The following is a 19,442-nucleotide window of genomic DNA, read 5'->3' on the forward strand; positions in this document are numbered from 1 at the left end:
TAGTGCAAACTACTAGAATTAAGTCGCAATGTTATAACTAATTACTTTTACTTGAGAAAATTCTTTTGTTCTTTATTTTCACAGATATATTGTTTTATATGTAATGCCATCTTCTGGCCGCTAGTGGTCCTTGTTTCCCCCTGTGTTTATCCCTCCGTCTGGCGTGCCCGCCTGCCTGACTGAATGTCCAACAAGAAATCTTGGCAAAACAACCCATTCTCAACCCCTCCTTATCGTGTTGAAAAAAATGGCGGACAAGCGCTAAACCCACATCAGAAACAAATGCACGTTGCAAAGCAAGGTAAACAACCTCGTATACGCCAAGCAACGCGTATTTTTAGACTTGGGCTCCAGGTTGAGCCCAGCCTACCGCCAGCTGAACTCACTCTGCTTGCTGCGCGCTCGTTTTGCTAATGCTAATATTTGTAATCAGGTCAACGAGCCACCTAGCATGCTAAGTTAGCATCCAAAGAAGTGGGCATGTCTGTGTATGGTGTGAAACGTAGTAAACCTGGAAGACTGCACTGGCTGTGAGCATTTTGCATTTCACCATTGAAGTTGTTTTGATATAAAGTTTGGGGCTACCATTAATTCAGTTATAACCCGGCAACAGCAATGCGCGCGGCTGTCAAGTAAATAAATGTCATGCAAATGCAACACAGAGGAGGGCGGGGTGGGGGGAGGCTCCATGTGTTGGCTTTGTGTCATGAATGGAGCTCAAGAAATCTCGCCAATGTGAGCTGTAAGCTTGTGTCAATAAATAGAAGCAACGTCCCGTTTAGAGCCCAGGCAAGTGAAAAGCTTTTCACAACAGTGTGTTTGTAACTAGAGTACGGTGGACGCATTGGTCGCTTTAACACCAGTCTCTCTGTCACTTCCCAGTTCTGGAAACAAGGAGCGGGTCGCTTTAATTTGGACGCCATCCCCCTTGGCGTAGGAAAAAGGCGCACTTCCATTGAAAGAGAAATCATCCGGAGAGGAGAAACGCAGCGAAACGATTATGAAGTTTTAAGGTAATGATGCGTGTGTGAGTTCCGCTATGGATCCCTGTCGTTGATGTTTTATTTACAGATTTCTGATCAGTATTAGAAACACTGTTAATAATAAGCTGATGAAGCGATGATTGTTTCCCTCGACGAATTCAAATATTTGGCTGATGGTTATTTGCTCGCGTTGTGTTTTTGTGTATTAACTGTAACCTCTTAACAGTCTAGATGTTTACCAAAGCCTTTGCCAACATTTGGTAAATGTCATGAATTGATGGGACCCTAACTAAATTCATGGTTTGAGTTTAATTAAATGTGGCATTTGACATGAATTTGACCCACTGACCTGTATATTGGTTGTGAGTAATGTGTCTGGCATGGGTTTTGGTTAGATGAGAAACTGATATAAGCCTTAAAACTTTATTCGCATCTCTAAATCACTATGCATTAACTGAAAGTGTGATCTTTTCTAAGCTTTTTGTACATTTATCTTTAATAGCAATATATTTTTGATACTCAGGTTAAACATTTTTGCTTTAATAAATCAGTTTTGTACAAATCTGTAAAGTGGTAGTGATAATAGTTTGAACTTAGGAAAACAGCTTTAACAGAACATGAAGAATCAAATTTATAATATTAGAAATACTCAGTTGTGCTGTTTTTATACAATCTGTGGCTGTCCTGATATTTCCTGGCTCCAATTTATGTTTTTAATTCTTGATGTGTGCAGTTAGCACATGGAAGTGCTATAATACATCCTCATGTAACTTGAAATAGTAAATTAAGTCCATATGCAGCACATATTTGGAATGATCATCTGTCTCTTGTTGAACTTGCTCTATCTTTTATGGCTCCCTGGCTGACGAGGAGAGAAGGCGAGTGTATAACAAGCACAGATTCTGAAATAAAGCGTTTGTTAGGTAGTCTAACTTTTTGTCTAAATACCTCTTTATTCTGACTGATTGGATTATTTTTCCTAACTAAACTGTCTTTGCCTTTTTTCATCTGATTTGAACATGCATAATTTTGCATTCCCAACCAACTTAAATACAGGGGTTACTAACTGGTCCTCGAGGGCCACCATCCTGCAGGTTTTAGTGTTTCCTGACTGCAGCATAGGCGACTCAGATCAATTGCTTATTAACAGGCTGGTGCATAACTTGGCAAGTTGTTGGAGAACAGTCTTATTTGAATCAGGCGCGTTGTTGCATGGAAACATTAAAACCTGCAGGATGGCTGGGTAAGAAACACGTGTGGAGAATAAAATGGGATAATTGCAAAAGCTCATCATCCTCCACTGGAACCGTTTTCTGGGAATAAAATCTACCTAAAGTGTTCAAAGGTAAAAGGTGTCAAGTGCTCACAGACATAGCTAAGGTGAAGCCGGCAAGCTCCTCCTGACGTGATTCAGAGGTGAAAGTATGAAGACTGGGTGAAACAGATACTTTTTAAGGGTCTAATATGAACAGGTGAAATGCCAAACCCATGCCAGCATCTGAAAGCTATTACTAGGTCAGAAGAGGAAAATAGCATTTCATGAGGCTGTGACACATATGCAGGTCAAACCTCCAATATATATTTGAAAAGCTAAGGTCCTGTTTACACTGTCGAGATTTGATGATTTTTCAGTAAAACGCTTTTATTCAAACATCAAGTTTGTAGGATTAAAAGATTGAATTCAATCAGCTTTTTCATTTCATTTGCATGCTTTACAAACTGTAACATAGTGTTTGTGTACATGTTGTTTTTGTTTGCTTGTTTGTTTTTCTCCAGAGTAGATGCCACTTTTGTGTTTGCATTTGGTCAGAATTGTTGGAGCATGAGGAAGCCAGTACCACAGAAAGGTAAAGGTTTAATTAAAACTTAAAGGAAAACTTAGATTAAAGTAATTCTCTCTCTCTCTCTCTCTCTGTCTTTCTTTTCTCGCTAAATTGCAACACAACTTTAAGTAAAGCAAACATATTAAAAACGATTCCTTAAAATATTTTAATTTGAATTATGATTGCAATTTTTAATGCAGGAAAATTAGCCGTAGTTGAGAGCCTTTCATGTCTTTCTTTATTCCACCAGCTATAGAATGGAAAGATGGCCGAAGGGTGAAGCATGCCCGGAGTGGGCGGCCCTCCCGGGTGCCCTGTCAGTACGAAGGTAAACTCATCATCAAATGCTTCGTCTCATTTAAAGTAAACATGAAACTTAAGGATTTGCTTCAGCTTTTTGAATTTGTGTTGAAGACAAAGTTTGGGTTAAATGTCTGCAAAAGAAGGCCAAAGTCTCTCGTCTTTTGTTTGATATGAGAATTTTTCAGACTTCATATATTATTCAGCTTGCTTATGAAGCTATACTTGACTTGAAAAATGTGTTTTAGCACCACATTTAGAGCTTGATTTTTATTTTTCTGCAGGGCAGTTTAGTTGGGAGAAATATCTGAAAGAGACGGGTGCTGTTGCTGCTCCTGCTTCATGTTTCAGACAGGTGAATAGATTCAGCTGTCCTTGCAGAGTATCAGTCATCATCAGAACACAAAATATCTCTCCCAGCCCACACACATTCACACTCTTGATATGCTTCTTTGCCCCTCTCCTTCTGCTGCTTGTTTTATCACCATCTAGAGCCTCACGCCTCCAGTTAATGAGTTCAAGGCGGGCATGAAGCTGGAAGCCCAGGACCCACGGAACACCACGTCCACCTGCATTGCCACAGTTGTGGGCCTGACGGGCTCACGGCTGCGGCTGCGCTTAGACGGGTCTGACAATAAGAACGACTTTTGGCGCTTGGTGGATTCCTCAGAGATCCAGCCTATAGGCAGCTGTGAAAAGAATGGAGGCATGCTACAGCCACCTCTGGGTGAGAACAAACACATATACATTATGTAATGTGATGTTAAACTAAACCCTTTTACATGTTTGGTGACTTTAAAGTACCGTTAACTCTTCTTATCAGTGGATTTAGATTTAAGAACGGTGTTGTCCAGTAGAGGGCAGCAGCTGATAGAGAAACTTATTGCATCGTGTTGATGCATAGAAGTGTTTGTGCCACTACTTGGGTCTTTTCTGTTTTCAGTGGCCATGGGAAAAATTTAATGCTGCCAGTTAATTAATTTTTTTTTAGTGAAGTGATGAATTTGCAGGCTGTTTTGATCATTATTTTGAAAAAAAAATCCATAAAATGGCAAATGTCATTGAGAAAAATGTTCATGGTTTCTTAAATTGGAGGAATGTATTTTAATGTGTTTTGTTGTTAAACAGTTGCAAAATCTAAAGGACATTCACACCCAGCAACATAAAAACAGGAAAAATTATCATATCTTCACATTTTCAAGGCTGCAACCTGAGAAATACTGACATCTTAAAAGAATTACAGGATATAATCAAACTTTTAGTTCATGTTGATCTGATTTGCTAACTGAGTTATTTTCTTTGCTCCTGTCTTGTTTTTCTACATTGTGTCTATAACTATGGTCTTATACAGAGTTTCTTCCAACAATTCCTCTCTTTAGGTTTCCGTCTCAATGCGTCCTCCTGGCCAATGTTCCTGCTGAAAACGCTAAACGGTGCTGAAATGGCTCCGTCTCGTATTTTTCATAAGGTACCTGTAAAAGGCTCACAAGCTCAACAGAGAAAAACAAAGGAAAATGTGTTGACTTCTGTTAGATAGCAAACCATTGTGTTTGTTTAGCATGCTTAGTCGCTACTTTATATTTTAAATTTGTTTCACAGAATTGTACCATAAGAAAACATCTTACTTAGCAGAACTTTACCAGTTCTTGTTTAACATTTTATTCTACATTCCTGGTGCAAATGCATGCTCAAATAGTCCACCAGCTTCTCAACCTGACCCTCTTTTCTTTCTGTCCTTACATATTCCCCAGCAGGAGCCCCCCGCTCCAGAACAGAACTCCTTCCAGGTTGGCATGAAGCTGGAGGCGGTAGACCGGAAAAATCCACACTTTATCTGCCCGGCCACAGTAGGTGCACTGCGTGGTGTTGAGGTGCTGGTCACCTTCGATGGATGGCGTGGAGCCTTTGATTACTACTGCCGGTATGACTCGCGTGACATCTTCCCAGTTGGCTGGTGTGCCCTCACTGGAGACAACCTTCAGCCGCCTGGCAGCAAAGGTCTGGACCCCAGTAGTGAGCAGAAGGTGTTGCATGGGCATAAGCATAACAGCTCAGTGGTGCAGATAATTTGTTTTGTTTCCTTTTAAATTTTGTCCAACAGCAGATGCAGACATTGTTTTTGGGATTCACATTCTTGATATTGAGTTTTGTTTTTAATTTTTATTTTTTTGTAGTGTTTTTTTAGTGAATGGCACGGATAGATCAGTGATGCAAAATAATTTAGAAACTTAAAGTAGTGGAACTGAACTGCAGGCATGCAAAACAATCCATTAAATTCAATTAATTTCAACTTCATTTGTAAAAGCACCACTTCACAACAATGATGGCACTTTACAGACACATCAATTCAGCCCAATTCATAATAGATAACTTAGCTAAGAGGGAAACCAACAGATTGCATCGGATCTTGATGTTGATCCAATCCCCCATCCTGAGCATGCATGAGGAGACAGTGGAAAGAAAAACTCACTTTTAACAGGAAGGCAAAAACTTCCAGCAGAACCCGGCTCAGAGAGGGCAGCCATCTGCCTCGACTGGTTGGGAGGGAGAGGACAGGAAAGACAGATCACCATGCACCGCAGCTTTTATCTCGGAGAACCCATAACTATAAAATTTGTAAAACAAAAAAAAGAAAGGCCTTTAGCTAGATTTAGGTCCGTATTTATTTATTTATTTGTTTAAATAAGTAGCTAGCTGGCTAATCATTTTGCAAGAAGTTGTTAACATGGTCTCAAGACAAATTAAAGATGTTGTGTCTTCCCTCTCCTCTGTATGGCAGGAACAATCAGATCAAGAAAGAAAAAAAAATATTTGTGGAAGAAGATTTGCTGAAAACTAAACGGGTCATGTAAGAATATTAATAATATAATGGCAGTGAAGCTAAAACAGTCTAATAAAGGCAAAATTATATGCAGTTTACCTTGCAGGTAATGGCAGAGCACATGTAGATGCAGTGAATGTTGTGCTCTGGCACCATACCCTCTAAAATTGTCCGTCGTTCAACTTAAAACAGGCCTGGAGCTAGAATTTTCCCTCATCTGAACTCTTGCATGACGATAGTCATTGTTCTGCTGTTTCCTACATATTATGTCATGTACCAGCATCTCTGTGCATTGAATCTGTCAGAATGAGTTGTGTCAAACCAGTAATGAAAATATGAGGGCAAACACTGCCCATTTGGTGCTAATGGTGCAGAAAATATATATTAAACCAGTGCTAGACTGGCAAATGGCTCATACAAAGCAAAAGAATAATGCTGGTTTATTACAAAAATGCAGTTAAAATGTAGTTGCGCCAAGACATTGTGGACATACAAAACAGGAGTATAAAAGCGTCGCATCAGACCACCTTTCTGAGCAATCACCGACAGGTTGCTTTCCTGTGTGTCCTGCCAGACAACAGTGCTACATGTACGCTGATCCTCAGTGAATTTGCCATGAAAATACTCAGGCCTGCTTTTCAGCAAAATGCACATCTTTGATGTAACTTTGTTTTCAGCTTTTGCACCAGTCATCTTCTTTGCACTAAAAATCTTTCAAACAGCAACAGATCCCAAAAAGGGAGGATTACATCAGACAAAAGCTTAAATGTTTAAAACATGCAAACCAGAACTTAACTTTTTTTTTTTATTGTCACATAGAAATGCATGTAACATGATGTAACCTTATTAATATAACTTCTACACTAGCAGCTGCATTAGCATATCTATGATAAGACTAATCATGAGTTCATAATCCTTGTAGTGTACCGTCATTCAAGGCCTAAAAAGGCAGCAGATAGGGGATCAATTTACACCGTGCTGAAATATTATGGTATTTACTGCAGTTTATTCTAGCTAAACACCAAGAGTAACTGGGTTTTTATTCTTTGTTCATTTTAAGGATTTTTTTCCTTTCATTTTACTTCTGCATATCCCAAACTAGCCCTCCACATATGCATTCATCTGATTTGAGCAGTGTTCAAGTCAAAATGCGTGTGGTTCTGCTTTTAATCTAGATGACCATGTTTAAAACACACTTGAAAGTGAAGTATGCAGTTTTTTTTGTTGTTTTTTTTTTTTTTTAATCTATTCTTTGGATTAAGTGAATGAGTCGAAAAAAAAATCTAAAAGCTCTAGCATTTATGAAGCTGGAGCTGTGTTGCATGTTGTGCATAATCCATGAGTCAAAGGGAGGACTTGAAATGTGAATAAACCCATTTGTTAAACAAAAACCATTAAAGGAAGAAATGAATGAAAAGGTCATCAGCCACACAGTCAGCTGTTCACATCCATAGAATCCTCAGCATGTAAAGGAGTGAAAGGAAGTAGGCAAATGGGGAGGCAGGACATGTCTTTGTAGCCTGCTAGTGTTTTATGAAGGTCTGGCACTTACCCAGTTGGCAGAGTGGGCCAGTGACGTGGTTGAAACGAGCTTGGGTGCCCCTCTACAGGCCTCTCTGCAGCACCCTGGCTACTCGAGCCTGATTAGACATCTCTGTAAGAACTGTGTTGAGAGAGGGGATAGAGACGGAGAGAGAAGACAGACGTCTGCCGTGAAAGGTGGACTGTTTACATTGTCGGTGGATAGTGGGAGGGGAGAAGAAGAAGAGAAGGATGGTAAAATAAGGAAAGGAGGAGCTTTTCAGAGCAAGAGTGGAAGAAGAGGAAAAGGACAGCAGTAGATGGTGAATCTGAGGACAACTGGGCAGACAACACACCTATTTGACTCTTGTGGCAGGGTGAGTAACAGTGAATAAAATGAACTAAATGCAGTCCCAGGGCATGAGATGAGAAAGCTCTGTGGAAGTTACGTTGCAGTAATGTGAAGTTGGCAGTGGTGGCTTTTGTGAACTCAGTGAACTCGATGCACTCAAGGGAGAGGGGAAAAACAAGGGTTTGCTTGTCAGGCTTTTGTTTGCTTGTATTTACAAGAGCTGCAATTGATTGTAACCTTGAGCTCTTTGTGCCTTTTAAACATGTTAGCAAGGATTTGCCCAATTTGTTTACAATCAATCAGGTGTAGTGTTTCTTTTTTCTGAGCCGAACTGACTCCCTCATGAAAAGTAGCAGCAGCCTGCAGACTGAGCTTTGCATTGATTGCTGTGCTGTGTGTGAAAGGGTTTAATAAATACACCCCTACAGGCCAAAACCTCTGTTAATGAATCTGGCTGCACGTTTCATAAATATGTTTTTGGTTGATCCAGAGTGATGGCATGTTAGCTAGTGTGTGTGTGTGCGTGTGTGTGTGTGTGTGTGTGTGTGTGTGTGTGTGTGTGTGTGTGTGTGTGTGTGTGTGTGTGTGTGTGTGTGTGTGTGTGTGTGTGTGTGTGTGTGTGTGTGTGTGTGTGTGTGTGTGTGTGTGTGTGTGTGTGTGTGTGTGTGTGTGTGTGTGTGTGTGTGGGTTTGCCGGTGTGTTCAGGGCCAGATATCCCAACTTTAGTGTGTGCTTTTTCTGTGCAGTTGTTTTTGCATGTGCACATTCTTGATTTTTTGCCAGCTCTGGTGTTTTTTTGTGAAATGCAGCATTTGCTTGTTTTTGTGTGTTCGGCATAGACCTTCTTAATGTTTTTACCATGTGCTTGTTTATTCAGAGACTGACAAGAATTCTGAAATGTTCCAATCGAGAAATGAAGGGTGTATGCGCTTGGGGTTCAATAGATAGACTAAGTCTGTTTCACAGCTGTCTTCTGTTGCATTTTGTATTGTATTGTATTTTAGTCAGCAGGAACTTAGAGGCAGACAAAAAAAATCTGTTTCTCATACATGTCCAATTTGTCCTGTGTTGATTGGTCACAGTTTCTGCGACTAATTTCTCTTTATTTAACAAAACTTTAATATTTTGATTGAATGCATCCATTGCACTGATACTTAATGTCCCGTATACTTTTTCTGTTATCTGTCTGTTCAGATGTTTGGGATTTACGTGCAGACATGTTTTTTCCAGCTGTGGCCAGCTGTTTTTAGCTGCTTGTGCTATGACAAGCAGATCTGATCAGAAAATGACAGTTTTGAGAGATTCTGTTATTTCTTTCATTTTTGTTTTTTAACTGTTTAAGCAAATGTCTCACAAGTACAACAACTGAAGCATGATTAGTTAGTTTTGACTCCAGTCTCATGTGTGTAACTTACATGCAGGATTAACAAACAGGATGTAAGAGTCAGCAACGTCATCATGTGACAGGTACACTCAGCTGTGAAGTCAAGTTGCATTTCCAAACTTCATTGCCAACCAGTTTCCATAAATGGCCTAAATGCCGTGCTTTAAAAAAAAAAATGGACGTAAAAGGTTAAACTTTTTTAATGATGCACATTATCCCCTATCACCTAGAGAACCTCACGGGTTGTTGACATGGTCTGTCAACAACAACATGCTGATAGCAAAAGGCAGTATGAATGTAAGACTTCTTAAAAACACTCAGGAATGTACATCTTTCTAAATTTATTTTCTAAATGATACAGATGCATTAGGAGCAGGCACAGCACAATTTCTCAACAGTTTTTACTAGTGGTGGGAAATTGAATTAAGAAAAATCAAATACCAGGATTTTTTGCATCACAATTTTAAGTTTATTTTTTTTTGTAAAGATTTTTTTTTTCAAATAAATAAAAATAATCCACTATTAAATTTTTTGTCATTTTTAATGTTTTTATTGATCTTTTTACTCGTGTTCTTGGGCATTATAGCAACAGAATGATAGTCTGGCTACTATGTTGTTGTTTTTTTCTTAATTGAAATGAAGAAGAATGACTTGCAAAAAAAGTTTTGTACATTTTTTTTGTTTGTTTTTTTTGTTTTGTTTTAGTCTACAAAAATCCACAATATCGAAGAATCACGAGAATCGTTATTTAAATAAGAAACGGCTCCCAAAAAATCAGAATCGAATTGAATTGGGACAAAAGCATAATGTCACAGCCCTAGTTTTTACCCCAGATATACAGTATATAAAACATATTCGTCAAAGACATGTAAACTGTAGGAGCCACAAATATTTTATTCTGGAGTGTTGATCACTTTGTTGTAGACGATGTAGTTGGTGACAGGTTGAACTGTCAAATAGGTTGTCAGTCACTGATGCAGTGGTTTTGCCAGAGAAAGAAGGGCTGGGTAGCTTTAAATTTTGTTCATTTGCTGATTTTGGCAGATTTTCTCTAAGCATAAGTAAATAGTTAATATTGTCTTGTTTTGTTTGGCAAGTTTGCCTTGCATCCTGCCCAGTGTGTGATACAATTAATTGCTTTTAAGAAACACATCCAAGCTCTTTGCATTATTTTGGAAGAGTATGCATCATACATATAGTCTGAACCCATCCTCTGCCTCTGGAGTGGCTATGTAACATTTGGAAACTGTCCAAAATAAAAACTGAATTGAGGAAAAGAAATGCTAATGGAAAAAATAAAATGAATTTCTTGCTAAACCATCCCTCAGACACAAACTGACCAAAGTGCATCTATGCAGACATGTACAAACAAAGACTTCTTATTTGATCTTAAAGTATTGTAAGTTTAAATTTGTCAATAAAAACTACTTATAATGCTGTTTCCCATAAAATATTATGTTAAGAGCACTGTTTTAATTGCAAATGTGCCATTAGAATGGCAACTTTTGCCTTGCCATAATGTGCAAACCTGTGTGTGCATGCATAGGTCTGTGCATGTAGCATCAGTGCTGAACTCAGAAAAAGGCTACAACATGCCGTCATGTAGACTAAATCCGACAAATGTTATCACAGTATTTTGTGTTTTGTTTTTTTTGTTTGTTTGTTTGGAAAGGGGACTATAAAGTTGCCTGTCAGGTAAAGGATGAGGAAAGATGGGAGAGTAGTAATATCACATGCAATTTGCACGTAACATCTGTGAACAACTCGGCATGTTGCTCAGTTTTCTGCTGTGTTAGTCATTTGAGGGCAAAGCCGCCTGGACAAAGCCTTTTGAATTGTGTGTGTCTGTTTAGTTGAATACATAACTCCTTCTGCTGCGTGGGAATGTGGTGTGTGTGCTACAGAGCAGGTGTTTAGTGAAGGGATTTAAGACTTTGAATAACAAATATCTGTTATTAATGTTATCAATCAATCAATCAATCAATCAAACTTTATTTATGAAGCGCTTTTCCAGCATAAAATTTGTGACTCAAAGCGCTTTACAGTTTAAAATCGGACATAAAGGAGACACACAGACAGACACAATATATAAAAAGACACGTCCAATAATATGTTACTAATATTATGTGTCAGCACATACAACCATCTAGGTTTCTTATTAAACACATTTTGATGGGTTGATAATTTTATAATCTTGCCCCCTGTTTCTATCCATCTTTGCCTTTTCAGTGGTGTTGCCTAAGAACCTTGGAGCACTGACAGACAGAAGTGTGGAGAGCCCAGCCATGAATCCCACCCCCACAGTGGGCAGACCTCCAGGTCAGAGAGGGCGTAAGCCAGGACGTAGGAAAACCAAAGTGTCTGGGCCCTGGAGTCAGAAAGCTTCCGCGTTGGAGGTGCAGAGCAATCAACCAGGCAAAAACCTGGAACCCATCAAGATACCCAAGAAACGGGGACCAAAGCCCGGCAGTAAGGTAGACATAAATGGTCTTAAATATACCATCTGGTGCACACAGTTGTCACACAGTCTAGAGTTAGCTAACCCAAATACTGTATATTCCCATCTAGTTGTGTCAAATCCATGCAGACAGTTTGGGTTTTATTTGCCAAGGTTTGAGATGTCCAACTCTTTAGTTTTGACTTTATTCTGCACAGTTAAAGACAGCAACTCGGACATTGTTTAATTTGTTGCTGTTAATCTAATTTTTAGGAGGAAATAACTTGGAAAAATGACATTTACATCTATTACATAAATAACAGAAATGTCTGAAACTACATTTGAGTGCAGACGCTAATGTTGCATCATGGTGGCTGTTGATAAACAATTGGTATTTGATTGAATGGTACTTTCATATGTCAATAACTCAATTTGGGGTGGATCAAGTACATGAAGATTTGCCATCTGGGATGCAACTTAGAATTGAAATAAGAAAAGAAACATTAGAGCATGCACTATGGCTCGTACACATCGCATCTGCACAGACAACAGGGACCCATCAGCTGTTAGCTGCCTTATGCGTGAGAATAATATCTAAAGCAAAACAGTCAAAAGCAGTGCTCCATTTCTTCAGAAAAAATTCCAGCTCTGCCACATGTAGCAAATGTTTAAGCACAGGGAGAACTATTAAGACAACTGATGCTGTCAGCCATCCTTCCTCAGTTAGGAATGTAAAGTTGATTGTTTGCGATTGTTGTCCTGCTTCGTCATCTCTGCTTTGCACTGTTTGCAGTTGGGCTGGGCAAAAAGAGCTGGCTGGTTGGTGGAGACCATGGCTGGCCCAGGCCGGCCATTGACTGGACTGGGGCGAAGCAGAGGCAGACTGCCTGCCAACTGGGCACAGAGGATAGCTCTGCAGCAGGCCCAGACACAAGCAGAACCAATCAAAATCCCAAAGAAGAGAGGGCCGAAGCCCGGCAGCAAGGTAGTCGCCCAGAATAAAGTTATAGACATGACCATCATTTCAACAGTAAAACTACAGAAACAAGTTGTTTTGATTCATTTCCTGGCTAATTAATTCAGACAGCACCTGAACAAGTATGACAGCTGTGAGACTCAAAAATCTTTTTTTTTTTTTTTTTTTTACAGTTGTCATTACAAAATTCAGAACCATTTTGATGGTTCAGACGGGAATTTTTCATGTCAGACAGGCTGAATGTTTTCCACTTCAAAGGCACAAATGGTTGTCCACAACAAATACTGACAACATCCATGCTGACAAAGCAATAAGCTGCACTCATCATGTTCCAGTAATGTCCAAACAGGAACCTAATGAAAAGTTTTGGCAGAATTTGCCTTCTGAGTTTCTATTTGATCTTTCTGTTCTGGCTCCTGTCGTGTTGTATTAAAAGAAAACTTTTTTTTTTTTTTTTTAATTTCATTCAAATCTGTAAAAAAAAAAAAAAACCGCAGGAGTAATATTTTTGCCATTTGCTGTACAATTTAAATGGGGTAATATTTTTTTACACAGAGAAAACCCAAAGTGGTACCCAATCCAGTCCCCACGTCTCCCACCAGTAGCACTCCAGAGCCTGACACCAGCACTGTACCCTTGGACAACGCCACCATCCCCAATTCTGCACTTCAGGCTCCCACAGGTACACAACATTAACACAATGCACACTGTTTACATGTTGTCCATGTCCTGGATGTTGTACTGGCTTATTCTATCACTGTGCTGTCTATGAAGCAGAGAAACTTGCAGGTATGGTCCTAAGATGAATCATTTCAGAGAAGGTTCAGAGTTAGGAAAGTAGTAATAGGTTTTTGGAAGGAATAAGTCTTATAGCCTCTTCAACCTGTTTTTTTTTCCTAAAGTTTGTGTATACTTAAACAAGTACGGCAAGGTGGGGCCACATTTGGACCAGCGGCGCATCCAGCAGCTCCCAGACCACTTTGGCCCAGGCCGAGCCTCTTCAGTTCTTCAGCAGTGTGTTCAGGCTTGTGTGGACTCTGCCCACAATCAGGCTACAGTCTTCTCCTGCCTCAAATCTGGACAAGGAGGGGAAGTTATTTCAGGTGTGCACTGAACTCATTTAGACGAGAATATGTGAAAATCTGTAAAACTTGAGGACTAAGTGGAAGGAGACAATCTATCAACAGTTTTTTTTTATTAATTTCTCTGTCATCCAGCCTTTTTTGACCAGCAGCAGCACACCCTGACCCTTCCTACAGTCAGCAGTGTCACTTACGTCCTCCGCTTCCTGGAAAAACTGTGCCACAATCTTCACTGTGATCCACTGTTTGGCAGCCAGCCTGTGGCCAGAGGGGCTCTACACTACGACAGTCACTTATACACTACAGGTCAGAGCTGCTTTCTTCTCATTGTTCATTTACATTACACCCTGTTAAAAGTAGTAAAAATGTAATATTGCAAGCTAATCTGAAGCATAGCAAATATTTTTCCAGGCAACAGTGAGATTAATGATGCAAATGTTACATTTAGATATTAAGTGTACAAGTAGTGTTGGTCCTGATATGTTGTTTTTAATTGTGCATTAAAATAATATTTTATCATCTTAAACAAAACTCAAAGTTAAAGAAAAAGAGAGAAAAATTAAGTCAATAAAGAGGTATGTGCATGCTGTAATATTGTTATGCAGAAGGGGCTTTTTTTGCATAATACGTAATTAGGAACAAGTAACTTAATAACTAATGCTCCCAAGGAACAATCTTCTGCTTTCTACCGCTGTCAACATGACTAATTAGACAGCGCAGGGACTAACAACTGAAGTTTATTAGGCCATTAACTTCTATTTGGTGTTATTTTGGGCATAAAATGTTCTTATCTGGCCTGGCAGGGTTCTCATTGGCTTGGCTTCTTGCCATAGTAGCAGAATTTTTGGGTAAAAGCTGACACCCTCAGTTAGCTTTTTAAATTTTTATAAGATGTGAACAACATCTGGCCCATTTACTCGGATCTTTATCACATCTTTTATGTTCCTCCACATATCACAGTAGCCTGTAGCTGTACAAACCGACCTCCATGTGTGTTTGCTTTAGAGAGGAAGAGTTTTGGAGACAGCTTGACCACCGACCCAGGCCGAGGCATCAAGCGCTTTCTTCAGGACTTCAACGGTCCTCTTTCTCCGAAAGCAACGAAAATCCCCCGGCACTCCACTGATGGTAATCCAGGCTAGTAAATAAACTTTCTCTTTTATATGTTTGACTTTTCTGCGGACTTAATTTGATGCTGTTATTTTCTTTTTCAATAATTAATGAATTCTCATTTTAGATACTCACACCACTACATTTACAGCAAGCACATGGATTTTAGATATGAAATGTATGTATGCACAGTTAAAGTCATGTTTTGTAAAAGGTCTTTGAAGTACTTTTTTTTTTTTTTTTTTTTTTGCTCTGCATTTGTGTTTTAATAATGAGCGGATTTGTGCTGAATTTAGGCAATCACTGATTAAGTCTTCCACTCAGACATGAGTGTGTCTAGTCCCAACGCTGCACCACATATGCAAAACATTTCATTTTGAAAATTGACTTATCTGACTTGTCCAGTAAAGCTTTAAATAATCATAGAAGGGGAAGGTAGTGCGAGACTTTAGACCTAGTGGTATTAAGTTTTGGGGCATAAGGTTAATCATGTAATCATCTTTGAATTTCCTTAAGATTTTAATTAAGTTAATGGAATATTTGAGGAGATTTCTATAAAAAGGTAATGTCCTCATTAGAGCCCCTTGCACTTTTACCGAGGACCATAACACACACTTAAAACACTCCATTACTCTTTGTATCTTAGAGCCATATCAGTTTAAAATACTGTTTTCAACCCCCCCCAATTTAGCTTCTTTGAGCCTTAGGCCCCATCTCTTATTATTGAACTGTTCAATTAGCTGTGTCGTATTTAATCTCAATACTGAGGCTTCTGTTTTGTCCTCAGGTGAGTCCTTCATCGAGAATAGTGTTGCGGCACCAGAGCACTTAAAGAAGATTCCTCTTTCCCCAAAATCTCTGGGACTGGTACCGGGCCTCAGGTCGAATTCTAAACTGCTGCATCATAACAACTCCACAGGTAGGAAAGCAAGGTTGCCACAAACTGTTATGTTACTAATCTATGTTTGCTAGGTTTATTTGCTGAGATGGTTGTAGTCCTAAATTAGAAAAACACTTATTTTCACCCATATTTTGTGAAAAGTTTCTGCGTCTACATTTCCTTACAGATCACTCCTAAAATTGAATGGAATCTAAGTCGGACTAAGACCTATTCTCAAACAAATATCACAAAAATCCACCTTGTAGTTTTTGTGTGACGTTGCTAACAAACAGACAAATGCAGGCAAAAACATAACCTCTTCATTTAAAGATGTAAAACTTTGTTACTTCAGGGACAGCTGGAGATTTTAAATGAACCTGTCGTGTTTTTATGACTGCTATTCCAGTCATTGGAACATTACAGTTGTATGAGTAAAGGCAGTAAAGACTGATTAACAAACCCAGTAAGAGACTGTTGTCATGGAAATTATTTTATTAATTTGTCCTGTGGTTTTCAGGCAGTTTCCGGGACAGCCCCAGGCCCAGCGGTCAGGATCCAAACCTGTGGACTGTAGAGGAAGTCATGCAGTACATCAGAGATATCGACCCAGTGCTGGCTCCACATGCTGAACTTTTCAGGAAACATGTATGTTTCCTTTCAGGCTTTCAAATATACTTAAAAACAATGCACCCCACTCTCACATCTTCGCCCACCCGTTTTGGGTAAAACTTAAAAGACTTGCTAAAAAACTAACAAAAATAACCCCATTCTCTTCTTGTTTCAGGAGATTGATGGTAAAGCCCTGCTGTTGCTGCGTAGCGACATGATGATGAAGTACATGGGTTTGAAGCTTGGCCCCGCCCTCAAACTCACCTTTCACATCGACAAACTCAAACGAGCTTGATGGGATCATGGGGGATTTATCAACTAGCCACATCCTTCCAAAGGACAGTTTCTCATGCCCCATCTTCCTTTCCAGTGTCAGTGTATCATGCACTTCATAACTGACATATACTGATGATTTATATGTAGCAACTTCCATGTGACCGCTGTATCAGGTCTCCATCTTTCCCTCCTTGCCTCATTAAATGAGGAATGTTTATTTCATGTAGCACAATCCAGCTGTAAAGCAGAATGGGATTCATAAGACCCCCACTTGTCTGTCAACTTTATGCATTTCAGTATAACTTGAAGATATTTGTTGCCATTTTAACTGTTAATGGCTCATTTGCCTGTTTTGTTTTGTTTTTTACTGTTACATGTAATCTGTTTCATATTTTGTATTTTATGAATATATGGACAAGTATTTTTTCAACATTTTGCTTGAATTTGTGAAAAAAAAAAGAACCTAAAGGTAGAAAAGAAAATGCCACATTCATCCCAATAGTTGGGATCTTTTTCATTTTTTTATAGTCTCAGTTTGAGACCTGGTTTTTTAACTACTTTTCAAGATAAATCTGATGGGAAACAAATGTTTTATGGAAAAAAATATTCTGAGAATACTGCCATTAAAAAAAATCTGTTTTATTCTATTATTCTAAATGTTGTTTACAATGTCTTGCCTTTGTTATTTGTACTTTTAAAGATTTTTTATACAATATGATCTGAGTTCCTACATGGGGAGCCCTTTCATACTTAACAGGTTCAATAAATAATAATTCAACTGTTTTGGGGTTGTTTTTTCTGTTTTATTCTTGAATGCTAAAACAGTTGGTTTACACCACTTGCTGAAAGTCTGTCAGATTTGTTTTCATTTGTTTAAGTTAAATTATGTTTTCATTTTGCCGTTTCATACCACATTTTCTGCTAATCTTAGTTCAAAAAGTCACTCAATTTAAGTTCTGTTATTTGTCCTGGGTTGACAAAGTTGAAATCTTACATTGTTCCCACTAACTTATTGCCAACAGAGGGCAGTAGAAACCTTTTCATTTTTTACTACAAGTCGTCCATCCTTGTTTTTTGTTCTGGAGACTTACTGACATGCGCTACCATGGGTGGCCATCTCTCCATCTGGTTGTCTCAGCATGATAATCTCTGATATTTTTATACCATGTAACTGTTTCACGTGGTTCTCCCTGTTATCAGTGTTTCTGCTATATTGCTCCAGATTTATTTTATTAATTTTCTGCTATTTAAAGATGCCCTGCAGGCATGTTTGAAGATTGGAAAAAAGTACATCAGACACTCATTATATATTTTTTTTAAGTTTGGTTGCCTTGTCTCACGAATCCTACATCTGTCCCCGTTCCCTCAGTGAAAAATGCTGTAACTATGGAGGGTCTTCTTTTATTTTTTACCTTCAGAAGGTTTACTAACAGGTACAAGATGCCCCTTGCTTGATTGAAGGGCCATTTTAATTATTGGTGCCAAATTAGCTTCAGATTGTCAAATCACATTTGATTCAGCTCCCTATTGAACAAGAAGTGGCTGTGAAATTAGTTGTAACATTTAAAATGTTATATATTTACACTAAAGTGGCTTTAACTTGAAAGTTCACCTTTTAGATGAAGTCATTTTGCTTAAAATGTTGGAACCTACCATCATGGAAAAAGCTCTAGTGGATAGGGGAAAAAGAAAAAAATAATAAGTTAGCGTTTTACATAACCTTCCTTACTCAACCTTCTTTTACTGAAACCCTTTTTTGTTTGTTTTGCAAGTATCCTACCTTTTTCAAATCTACTCCATATTTCAATTTAAGTATTATGTAAGAAGGAACAAGGCTATCTGTAATATGGTTAAATATTGTGATGAGAATTGGACTTTGGACAGAAGTATAAATAAGTTAAGTGTTGAACTTAACATCAATTTTGCATCGATGAATTTTGGAAGCATGTACAGCAACTTCTGGTGGAACACAGCCTGCATTATAATGTGTTTTTCCTTTTATTCTAAGGGTAAAATGTCATGAAAAAGTTAATAACTGATCCATTGCAGTCTTTTACGAATAATATTACACTGACAATATATTCAGTTTTCAGTATATGTTTTCTGATATTTTCTGTTTTCTGAAAACCATTCTATAAACATCTATACATTTTTGTGGAGCCATGTTTGGCTGCATTTCATTGCAAATTTAGAACATTTTTTCATGATGAGGGCATATTTAAACACTTCTTTCTATGCCAAGATTGTAGTTGAGTAAACAGCTGGGTTTTTTTTCTGTATGCAGTGTGTTAGCTTATCGTTTTATAGGACAACATACTACTGTACCTCATTCAGACCGGGGTTTTTGTGACATTTGTTGTGCCAGCACTTTGAGTAATGGCACTGACAAGCAGCTACAACCATGTAAAAAGTTCTTACCTTTCACTTTTCTCTCCAATTGTGTTCAGCCCCCCACCATCACATTTCCACCACTGTGCTTCATAGTTGATCCAAGATTTTCCTGAAATGCTAGAATTTATTTATTATTGCTATATTCTTGTGCCAAATGTCTCTTTCTACAATGATTAAACAGCTGTATTTGTAGGGGGTGGGGGGTTGGGGTATGCTGGAGTTTTTTTTTTTTTGTTTTTTTTTTTACTCTTAATGAACATTAACAGCCATTCTTCTGAAAGCCTGACAGAGATTTTAGTTAATATTTGTACTCTTTCTTACTGATTTACCTCAGTCTGTTCAGGAAGATGACTGCCCTCTCTTTTTGGAGCCCTGCCAGGGTTTTCTTTATGTTTATAATATATAATTTTCCACTGTTGCCAAGTTCTTTTCTCACATGGAATTGTTCAATCATTATGTTCTTTTATGAAATGCCTCAAGGTAGGATTTTTCAGGGA

The 19,442-nt window shown here is 38.6% G+C and overlaps 1 protein-coding gene across 1 annotated transcript; it reads left to right on the top strand.

Annotated features, from left to right (window-relative positions):
- Positions 1-255: 255 nt before the first annotated feature.
- LOC306756228 (polycomb protein SCMH1) lies at positions 256-17,305 on the top strand. The gene is made up of 17 exons (XM_079240923.1): positions 256-301; positions 883-1,013; positions 2,765-2,830; positions 3,057-3,134; positions 3,391-3,461; positions 3,599-3,833; positions 4,486-4,574; positions 4,861-5,104; positions 11,414-11,658; positions 12,415-12,606; positions 13,153-13,279; positions 13,500-13,700; positions 13,815-13,985; positions 14,685-14,807; positions 15,577-15,708; positions 16,187-16,314; positions 16,454-17,305. Exons 3-17 carry the CDS (start codon positions 2,806-2,808, stop codon positions 16,571-16,573), a joined length of 2,181 nt encoding a protein of 726 aa, XP_079097049.1. The 5' UTR covers positions 256-301; positions 883-1,013; positions 2,765-2,805; the 3' UTR covers positions 16,574-17,305.
- The last annotated feature ends 2,137 nt before the right edge of the window (positions 17,306-19,442 follow it).

Source organism: Telmatherina bonti, assembly GCF_933228915.1.
Source record: "Telmatherina bonti genome assembly, chromosome: 5".
Classification (NCBI taxonomy): domain Eukaryota; kingdom Metazoa; phylum Chordata; class Actinopteri; order Atheriniformes; family Telmatherinidae; genus Telmatherina; species Telmatherina bonti.